Here is a 10,330-nt window from a genome sequence, read left to right as displayed (position 1 = left end):
GCGGTATCATGTTGCCGTCATGTGACATATCACAATGTTTTCCCCTTCGTAGAGCTGAGGTGGGCGTGGCTGCACATGACGCATCCAACCCGCGGGCCACCTGTTTGACACCCTTGCTATGTGAACTTTGTATTGCTCCCTTCAGGGAGGGATCAAGTCACCTGAAACAGGGACACTGGGTGACTGTTGGCAGAGGAAATTACAAAAGCTACATTTCTCTGCTCTTACCGCCACAAGGTAGACCCTAAGAGTGGCTGATCGTCATATTATGATTTTTTGCCTTCGGCACGCTAGAGTGTCTTAGCCTGTTTTAAGTTCCCTTAAGTCCATCATGTACCACAGGGAGAATCAGGGACTCTGGACAAGGAAAGGCCACTCATGCACAATCCAATCTAAAGCCGCTGCTACTTTGCTATTCTATGCAGCCACAACAGCTTCAATTGCATCAAGAAATAGATTTTCTGGAATAACCCCAAACTCCCTCTGGAACCCAATCAGGTCCATCAGTGGGCCTGGCTGCTCCAATAGGCCTAGCCTGCCTGAGGAAGGAGGCTCACTTGTGAATATCTGACCATGGCAAGGGAGAAATCTGTATCTTTTTCAAATCTAGAACACTCTGCCATTGACCCGTCATGAAAACCCAATCAGGTGCATTACTGCTACGAGTTAACCTCTAGACAATTTGGTCAGGCCCATGGCTGCCATAGTAGCTAGGAACTCCCAAGCTACCTCTGACCCCATGCTCAGTGAAGGCAAATTAAAATCCCCTAGGATCATTAGCTCAGGAATTCTACTGCCAATCAAGCCAGAATCAAGGAGCTCAGGCAGGAAGCAAGAGCAACAATCCTAGTTGCCACTTCCTAGTGCCCAACTTAAGAAACAGCATCAAGCAACCAGCAATCTGCAAAGCATGCTGTGTTTCCTGGCCTATTTGACTCCTGGACTGTTTTTCTGGACTTTGTGTGTGCCCATTGGTTACACCCAGTGACTCTTGCTGTACTGAGCTTGGAATCCGGAATCTGTGCAATAGAGGTGCTGTCAGAGGACCTGTATTTTTGAGGGGGGAGGGGGGGTTGGTTGATGAATAAGCACCTGTAGAACTCTTGCTGGGGGACGGGGCAGCAGAGGAGCCAAAGAATTTGCAAGGTGCTACAAGAACCATAATATAAAACAGCCATAAAATGTGAATGTGACAAATTTGATATAATGGTTATGTAGTACTCTATGACAGTATTGAGTGCATACATATTTTGAAATTAGCTAAAAAATGTTCAGATGGGTTAAGCAGAAGTGATTTTATTGTTGAACACAAATGGAAAAGACATCTCAAATTACATTAAAGAATACAAAATACTTAGAAAACTGAGTCATCCCTCCCTTGGCACATGTTCTCCCTCAGCCCAGCTCACCCTACACATACTGCACATTTATTCAAATAGGTTACTTGATATCTTGGAGCAGCAATAGCGAGCCATAAGAGCCACACACCATGCATAGCCCTAACATCCTGATTCTCAAAAATAACTCATAGTAATAATCAGTGTTCCCAGAAATTAAGATTGTGTTCCATCAATATTTAACTGTTGTGGAGCCAGAGTTCTGCGTGTACATGGGACACAATAGGACAAGAACTGTGTGAATCTGCATGTATAAAACCACATAATTAAACATGCTGTTGTACAATTTAGCCATTTCAGTTGGAATCACCCACACAAAGTCTCCAAATGGAGGAGGCAGCTTCCCAAGGGGCAAAAAATGAGTTAACTCCCATCCATGTTAAATAATGAAGAAACCCGAAGTCTGATCATCAGCTTTCCGAACAGCTGCACTTTTTTTCTCCCTAGGTTGACTTCTTGCCAGCTTCACACTATGTCAATGTTTCACCCTTTGTTACCTGTAAACGGAAAAAAATGCTTACATTGGAATATATCTGGGGAAGCAGAAGACACCTTATGTCTCAACTGGGAAGCAAGAGAAGTTTGTATTTTAAGAAACATGGACAAAGCTCGGAAGCGAACATAACTTTAGTTGCTTGGGTACTATATAAGAAGTAATTCAGGCAATGATTTCAAGCCTGCTTAGAAAGGCATTTGGTCTTTAAAGAAAATATTATTTTCCTATTACAAAATCAAAAGTGTGTTGGGAATGGCACCTTTGTGACTCAGGGTCAAGCTTACCCACAAAAGCTCAGCCATCAAATGACTTTAGGCCACTGTCTCTCAGTGCAGCCTGTTATGGGGAAAATTGGACGAGCATTATTTACATCTCCTTGAGCTCCTAAGAAAAGGCGAGAGAAAACTCACCAAGAAACAAAACAATGGCTCAAAAAGGCTGCATCCATCAAACACTTAACTATATATATTCAGCCAGAGAATTAATTTATCAAACACAGGAAAGTCACTTTACCTCATTTAAAAGAAACAAACAGGCATGTCACTAGGCTGAAAACCGAGACCCCCCGCAAAAAAAGACAAAACCCGCTGACCCTCCCAGAGACAGTTGCCCTGGGTGATTCTGCCCAACCCGCAGGTGCAGCGACCGGCCAACTTCAAACCTCCCCCATCCCACTCCCAAACGGGTGAGCCGGAGCCCGGGGGGGGGGGACAGCAACGGGGCCTGCGGGAAGAGTCGTTCGCCAGCCGAGTTCCCCTGGCGGCTTCTGCCGGCGTGCAAGGGAGATGCCTCACCCGGGCCTCGATGTATTCGATCCGTCTCTCCAGCGCCGTCAACTTCTCATTGAGCGTGGCCAGGCGGGAGCGGCAGGACATGTCTGCGAGGGCGAAGAGAGCGCCATCAATGCCGCCACGGAACCTCCCGCTCCGCCCAATCAGCCACCCCCCCCCCGCGTCTGCAGTTGCCCATTCGGAGAAGGGTCCGCCGCCTCCTCCTCCTCCTCCTCCCCGCCGGGGGAAGAGGGGACGGCGCCCGCACCTACCGAAGGAATTGAGGAAGTCCGCGATCTTCTTAATGGAACTGGTGATCAGTTCGATGTACTCGCGGTTCGCCCAGTCCTGGTGAATCTCGCGCTGGACCGGGTCTTCCTGGATCGACATGGCCGAGCCAGCTGGAAGCAGCTCCGCTTCCCAACCGATAAGGGAGGACGCCTGCGCGCGCACGACGCTCCCCGTAACAGCCCGCTTCCTTTCCTACTCTTGAGCATGCGCAGCTCGGCTCCTACCTCCGCAGCGCTATTGGCTGCAACGAGCTACCGGAGGAAATGAAACCCGGAAGTAGCTTGCAAAGGCTGACATTACAAACTGGGCGCGACTGCTGTAGGCTGTGGCTCTCAGGTTCCTTCGTTCGGGCTGGAGAGATGGTCCTTTGTGTGAAATTTTTATAATAGTAGCCAATAACAAATCTTCCGGGGTGGAACCCTAATCTTAACCTTAAGAGCACCTGACTTGAGTTCCAAAAAGACGGGAGGACACAAGACCTTTCCACTCTTTGGTTACGATTCCCCCCCCCCCCGCGTTGTTTATTCCGAATTTCCTTGGGAATTCAAAGCATCACCACCCTATCTTATTTCCAAGATAGCCCAGTGATATCAAGTGGTCAATCTATTTCCGACTAACGAAATCTGAGCCTGTGCCGTCTCTCAAGACAAAGTCTTCAAATGGAATTAAAAGGAGAGGTTTCCTTATAGCAATATTTTGATTCAAGAAACAAAATTGGAGGCTGTCGGAATCACTAAATTTCACTGTACTTGATTGTGCAAGTTTGCTTCACATGTGATTAAAAAACATGAATGGAAATCAGCTTTTGCTTTTATTTAAAAATATATCGTAAGATTATATAAACCCACCACTATTTTAATGTTATAATCCCCAATTCTTTTTATATTCTGTTGGGATCACAAATATAAACACCTGTCTTTCACCTGAGACAAATAAATGTCAATTTAAATGTATTTATTTTATATTTTATATCCAACCATGTGAATTATTAAATATGAATAGAATCATTTCCTTACACAATTGTTAAATGCAGGAAAGCTATTGGTAAACTTTCCTAAAAAAATTATGTTGATTGCAACACTTCCATTTTTTGCTTATGGGGAATGGTATGGAGATGCAAAAAAAGGCATAGGGGGAGAAAAAGAGTGCTCAATATATTCATTTTCAAAGTAATAGTAAGAGTTGATTACTAAAAGGCAAATAAATAATACTGCCCTTGGCTCATCCAATTTATTTTAATATTTCTTGGGATATAGATATAAATTCCAGTAATCTAAGCCAAAAGGTTTCACCCAGAATTATAGCACATTCTAATCAGAGCTGTCTTCATCACTATCATTGGTATCCACTGTATCTTCAGTCTCTGAATCTTCCTTTTCCTGAGGGGAAAATGCCAAATGTTTAAACAACTGGGGATTACAAAACATAAATTCTCAATTCCTTGACAAACAGACTAGCATGCTTAATCTTAATTCTTTACATTTCAATAAACTGAGTGTTTTACTCATATTTTAAAATTAGATCAATGGGAACGGATTTAAGAGAAATCTCCAAGCAATAAAATAATTGTGTTTGCACTATAATTTAGAAATGGAATTCCAATTGTGTAGCCATATTATTAGGATTAGTTTTATGTGTAAATGAAAAAAAAGATTTGATTCATATAAAGATGAACCAGCCCTTGTCCCATATTCTAAAAGGGAAAAACTGAGTAATCCTTTCAAAATCCTTATTCATTTGAGCTTGATTGCTCAGCACTACTTTATGAAATATCGTAGAATAAAACATGTAAATTATCTGTTTGGATAAAAAGTGTAAAGGTCTAACTTAGAGTTAGACACCCCTGCTCTGGTTGAATGAATACCTCTCCAGGATCTGTTCGAGAATGTGTAGGCATCTCTGTCTCTTCTGCTTCGGTTACTTGTGATGCTTGTGAAAGGATCTCTTCTCCCTAGAAAGATTAAACAAGTATGAAGTGGTTCCAAAAAGAATACTGCAATATCTGTAACAATGTGAATAGGCTTGAGTATAGGCTGCCCTGTCTTTCAACCTGAAAGAATCAAAATCCATTCCTATAATGTACAACACAAAGGAAATACAGTAATTGATAATAAAGGAATTGCAGTACCATATTGTGTGCATTATGCTGTATATTGGTGAAATGAATCCCAGAGCATGCTGAAGGAGACAATGAATATGGGCTGACTTTTTGCTAGTAATGAATTGGAAGTTAGTTCATAGAGATTTATCAATATGTTAGTTCACTGATAAGCTGAAGCTACTTTATATGGCTATTTTATAATTTGTCTTCATGCCAATAGCTTTTATATCTAAGAAGTCTTAACTACAACACAGAGAAGTTAATCGCTCAACATCCTTATCAGACAAGGCCTGAATGGGGGAGAAGAAAAATCAATTCCCATGCCTACTTCCTCTGTGCCTGTGGTCAGGCAATCCTGATCTTGATAATCACTAAAAGGAGAATGGAATGGCAGGCAGGGAAACAGCAGGGAAATCTCTGTAGTTGTTAAGTTAGTCACACAATTGTTAATCTGTTTTCCCCATTGACTTTTATTTATTTAGAAAATTTATATAGCCACCCACTTGCTCGCAGTGACTCTTTGTCAAAAGATCGCAAAAGTTGATCACATGACCCCTGAGACACTACAACCATCATAAATATGAGTCAGTTGCCAAGCATCTGGATTTTTATCATGTGACCAGGGGGAATGCTGCAAATCATAAGTATGAAAAATGGTCATGTCACTTTTTTCAGTGTGTTGTAACTTTGAACAGTCACTAAACAAACTGTTCTAAGTCAAAGACTACATGTATGAATCAAAGCTGCCCTCCCTATGCAAAGCTGCTCTCCCATTGTTCAATATCTGCGCTTCTTTCTCCCATTTGCATTATATAATGGGCCAAACAGATCTTTTGGGAAGGAGACTCTGTTGTTATTTCCATATATACCAAGATCACCTGCACATTTTTTAATGAAATGATGGCAAAGTATGCCCATCTGCCAAAAAAAATCCACCACCCTCAATAAAGCTTCTCTTTTCAATTTGCTCTTTCAATGGATTATTTTCTGAAAAATATTTTTACAGGAGACAGGAGCAATTTCAGGTCATCCCTATGGAAATATGATCAACTATTCAATTTGTAGCAATTGAGCCACTGTTTAGTATTAGTATTTAGTATTTAATAAATTTATAGGCCGCCCAATCCCAAAGGACTCTGGGCGACTTACAGAAAATATATTTTAAAAAATAAAGAATTAAAAAGACAGAGAAAGCAGATTAAAAACCACATCATACACTCCATCTGGTCGGGGCTGGACCTCAGTCATGAGGTCAACAGCCCCAGGCCTGCCGGAATAGCCAGGTTTTGATGGCCTTTCGGAAGGCCATGAGAGTAGGCAGGGTCCGGATCTCTGGGGGTAGTTCATTCCATAGGGTCGGAGCGGCTACAGAGAAGGCCCTCCTCCGGGGAGCCGCCAGCCGACATTGTCTGGTTGACGGCACCTGGAGAAGGCCCACCCTGTGCGATCTTATCGGCCATTGGGAGGTATGCGGCAGAAGACTGTCCCGCAGATATCCGGGTCCTAGGCCATGGAGGGCTTTAAAGGTAATAACCAGCACCTTGAATCGCGTTTGGAGACCGATAGGAAGCCAGTGCAGCTCGCGGAGGATAGGTGTAACATGGGTGTATCTTGGTACACCCAGTATCGCTCGTGCGGCTGCATTCTGGACCAATTGTAGTCTCTGAACACTTTTCAGGGGCAGCCCCATGTAGAGCGCGTTACAGTAGTCAAGTCTTGAGGTTTACTGAACAAAGAAGCCAGAGAAGATGAAAGAAAGATGGAATGATATTTTCTGTGCCTTCTATGGAAACCCCAGGTCAATGTAACAATTATATTTTTGCACAGTGATTCGTCATGTTTTGAAACTATTTTAAGTTTGGCATTTCTTTTATATACCAAAGCTTGCTCAATAAATTCATTTTAATGTCATCTGCTATAAGCAACAACATTTTACAAATTTTAATGATTCTCTGAAGCTTAATTCTAAATCATATGCATCAGATCCGATAATTAATTTTCAAGTTTTTCCAAAAAATAATGGCCAATAAACATGGGTGAAACTGAATTAACGAGCCATTCATGAGACACAAACACTTACCTGCAAGTCCCTATTTTTGAGTATGCCCACCCAAAAAGCCTCCTGACAATGATTGAGAGCCAGCATTGCTTTCACTCGGTAAACAAATAGCTCGAGCGACTTCTTTAGGAGGGGTACATGACTGGTGAGACCCGTGTCTTGATGAATCTACAAGTGTAAGAAATGCAAACCAAGAAAGAACCGTTCATATTCTTCCGATTCTTTATTGCACAAATCAATATTGTATTTTATGAATGCACTAGATGGCCTTTGACATAGCTCCTTAGTGCCCTTTGCATTTTTCTTGGTGGAATGCTTTCCCTATTGCTAATTAGAGAATGTAAAAAAAGCACTTTATATTATAATAAAGTATAATAACAGAACCAGTGAGATTAAGATGCAGATAAACCAGTTTTACAGCTTATTAGCCTAAGCAATCTTACCCTTATTCTCAATATTATACATGACTAGGAACTGGGCATTTCCCAACAATGTTTTTCACTGCTCCATTACAAAGGATGAATAAAATACTAAGAGTATGCTATCTTGCTAGAAATAGAGAAACTAAAGTAGCAAGAGTTCACTAGCACTGTAGTTGTAGTTTTCTTTACCTTGGAATGGCCACAAATATGATGAAGTTGTCTGGTGCTCAGTTGCAAGGTTTTCAACAAACTCTGTACATCCTCCTGCAACCCAAAGGAATCTATTTGGAAACTTGTGCAAAATGGGTACTTATTTGAAATCTTGTTTTATACAGAGGTATATTTGTGGCAGACTGACGATGGTTTGAGATCTCAGTTACTGAGATTTGCAAATCATAGCTTATGGTTTAGCATATCCATTGAATAAAATATATGGGAGCATTGAGAACCACTTCACAACATTTATGACACTAAAGGCAGGCATGTCATTAAATTAATATAGTTTGAGTTTGCTTAGTACTTTCATAAGAGAATTCCAGCAAATAAACTGGACCACAAAGTAAAGGAAAACACTACAAATAATAATGATAATTCATGTGGCAATACCAGGGGATAGTAGAATGGAAGGCAAAAAAATGGAGGTCAAAATATAAATATCTGAAAATTGAAGTTGAATGATTACCATAAACCTACGGTAGTGGTTCCAATGGTTATTGGCACATAGGTGGCCATATTAAAAACCCTTGGGTGGCACTTTGTCAACTGTGCATTGATAAAATTTCCATCTGTCAATTACAAATGACCACACTTCTTGCATTTCACACGTATACTATCTTGATACATTATGACGTCCTAGGTTCTTAGGAAGAATTTGATATGAGAGAAGGCTAATACCAGCTAAAGAACTGGCACCTATGATTTCACATGTGTGAAATCCATGTTGGGAACATAATTTATTAAATTTATGTGCCATGTGGTCCCAGAAACTCTGGGCAATTTATTATAGTCAAAAATGTTTCATGGCAAAAAAATACCAAAAAAATAAAAGAGAAGAAAGTGTCATCAATCATCCTTGTTAAAAAACCAGCAGTGGCAAACGAGCAGTGAATTCAAGAGTTAAGGTCAGCTTGTGGTCATCTTTTTCTTTTTAAAAACTGAGCTGTAAGTCAGTCTTGTGTGTGTGTGCATGCGCCTTTGAGTTAATTTTTGACTCCTGGCAACTGACTGGATTAGTCACTGCATTTTTCTTGGCAAGCTTTTTCGAAGTGGTTTGCCCTTGCCTCTTTCTTAGGGTTGAGAGAGTAACTGTCCCAAGATCACCAAGCTGGCTTTGTTTGTAAGGCAGAACTAGAACTCCCAGTTTTTCCACCTAGCTTCATGCCTTTATCACTGCAGCAAATTGGTTCTTTTACAAGAACATATTTATTTTATAGTTTCAGTTTCTATGGCTGCCCATTTGTACTCAATGCTGGTGGCTACACACACACACACACACACACACACACACACACAATTTGGCATTGGAAATATCTGAAATATCTAATATGTACATGTAAAAAACAGGATGCAGATTTCATTTAATAAGATGTTACCTAACAACCTATGCTTGTTTTGAGAATTGCCAGATTTTCAAGAAAAATTGTTTCAAAGTTCTTTTATAGTTTCATAGTTACTCAATTATGCTAATTTCTCCAAATTTTTTCTGTAGTAGGTCACAGAACTACAGACTTGAAAAGAACAGATATGAGCAGTTTAAAACACTCTTGAGTCAATCAAGGAGCAACCCCATCCCTAACATCTTACCCTGTGCTTTTTAAAACTGTAGTCCAAGAGAGGCATACCAGACTTCAAAAATGTCTCTATAAACAGACGACCGTACTGGATAAACAAAAACACACAAAATGTCAGCAAATGTGGCCAATTCTCCCAAACAAAAGTAAGTGTCTTAACCTTGGATCATAAGTTACAACAGTCAAGCATTCACTATGCTTGCTTAAATTTTAAATGATCTAATTTTTTATTAAGTTGGTTATCATCATCAAATTTATTTAAATGAACTCATCATTTAAATCCAAGATGTGTACCAGCAGTATTGGAAAATACAATTTTTCTGAGATGCAGAGAATTCTATTAGAGTTCCCTAGTGTCGCTTCCAGAACTTCTCATTCCAACTAGTTACTTCCTTCACAGACTGACACAAAAACTAGATATTTAGGATGGAAATCATTATAATGCAAATAGAAGTCCACTTATGTAATCAGAATTTTGCCTTCTCTCTTCCCTCCCACATACCTACTAATATCCTCCTCTACCTTCTGGAGTAGCTTTTCAATGTCCACAAAGCAGCAAAAGCAAATGGACCATCATTTTATCCTTTCATTTTGCTGACAGAAGTTTACTAAAGCCCACCCAAAATTTATACTGTAGTCAGCAGTTTTCTATTCTTCAATCTTTGTGTAATGAGATGGTATACGTTTAGAGTTGTGTGAATAGGTTCCGGTGGTGGGCAGTAGTTTCAAGCAGTGATATGCAAACTCCTTGCACATGTAACCCAAAGTTCATATAATCAGCATCTATCATTAAATACTTTGTGTTCCCCCTTCTTTTTCATAATAAATATAGGAAGTCCTCATTTACTGACTGCCTTAGACAGTGACTGCTTGGAATTATGATTAAAAAATAACTTTGTGACTAATGCCCGCATTTACAACCTTCTGAACATCTTTCTCTGAGTCACAGGTTTGCCATTACAGCATCATGTTATCCTGTACCTGCCCCTGGTTCTTTCTTTTTC

General features: G+C 40.5%; 2 protein-coding genes across 2 annotated transcripts in view; both read right to left on the bottom strand.

The window, feature by feature from the left end:
• Positions 1 to 1,280: 1,280 nt before the first annotated feature.
• On the bottom strand, positions 1,281 to 3,115 carry BRK1 (BRICK1 subunit of SCAR/WAVE actin nucleating complex). The gene is made up of 3 exons (XM_014057265.2): positions 2,936 to 3,115; positions 2,688 to 2,770; positions 1,281 to 1,894 (listed from the first exon to the last, which is right to left on the bottom strand). Exons 1-3 carry the CDS (start codon positions 3,051 to 3,053, stop codon positions 1,868 to 1,870), a joined length of 228 nt encoding a protein of 75 aa, XP_013912740.1. The 5' UTR covers positions 3,054 to 3,115; the 3' UTR covers positions 1,281 to 1,867.
• A 3,999-nt stretch (positions 3,116 to 7,114) lies between these two features.
• Positions 7,115 to 10,330, bottom strand: part of FANCD2 (FA complementation group D2) — a 42,900-nt gene continuing 39,684 nt past the window's right edge. Inside the window, exons 40-42 of the mRNA XM_014057278.2 lie at positions 9,340 to 9,414; positions 7,726 to 7,800; positions 7,115 to 7,282 (exon numbers count right to left, since the gene is read on the bottom strand). Coding sequence (XP_013912753.2) covers positions 7,115 to 7,282; positions 7,726 to 7,800; positions 9,340 to 9,414 — 318 coding nt within the window. The remainder of the gene's footprint in view (positions 7,283 to 7,725; positions 7,801 to 9,339; positions 9,415 to 10,330) is intronic.

Source organism: Thamnophis sirtalis, unplaced genomic scaffold (assembly GCF_051295495.1).
Source record: "Thamnophis sirtalis isolate CommonGarterSnake01/CBP01778 unplaced genomic scaffold, rThaSir2_p1.2 scaffold_3, whole genome shotgun sequence".
NCBI lineage: Eukaryota > Metazoa > Chordata > Lepidosauria > Squamata > Natricidae > Thamnophis > Thamnophis sirtalis.
Note: the sequence above shows the minus strand (reverse complement) of the source record. Positions and strands in the feature narration are given on the sequence as shown.

Bases quoted from the DNA above. Each gene is read 5' to 3' on its own strand.
- BRK1 (XM_014057265.2), bottom strand. From the start codon at position 3,053: ATGTCGATCCAGGAAGACCCGGTCCAGCGCGAGATTCACCAGGACTGG. The intron at 2,771-2,935 runs GTAGGTGCGGGC...TCGCCCTCGCAG, and splicing joins GGACTTCCTCAATTCCTTCG to ACATGTCCTGCCGCTCCCGC. The intron at 1,895-2,687 runs GTGAGGCATCTC...TTCCGTTTACAG, and splicing joins TCGAATACATCGAGGCCCGG to GTAACAAAGGGTGAAACATT.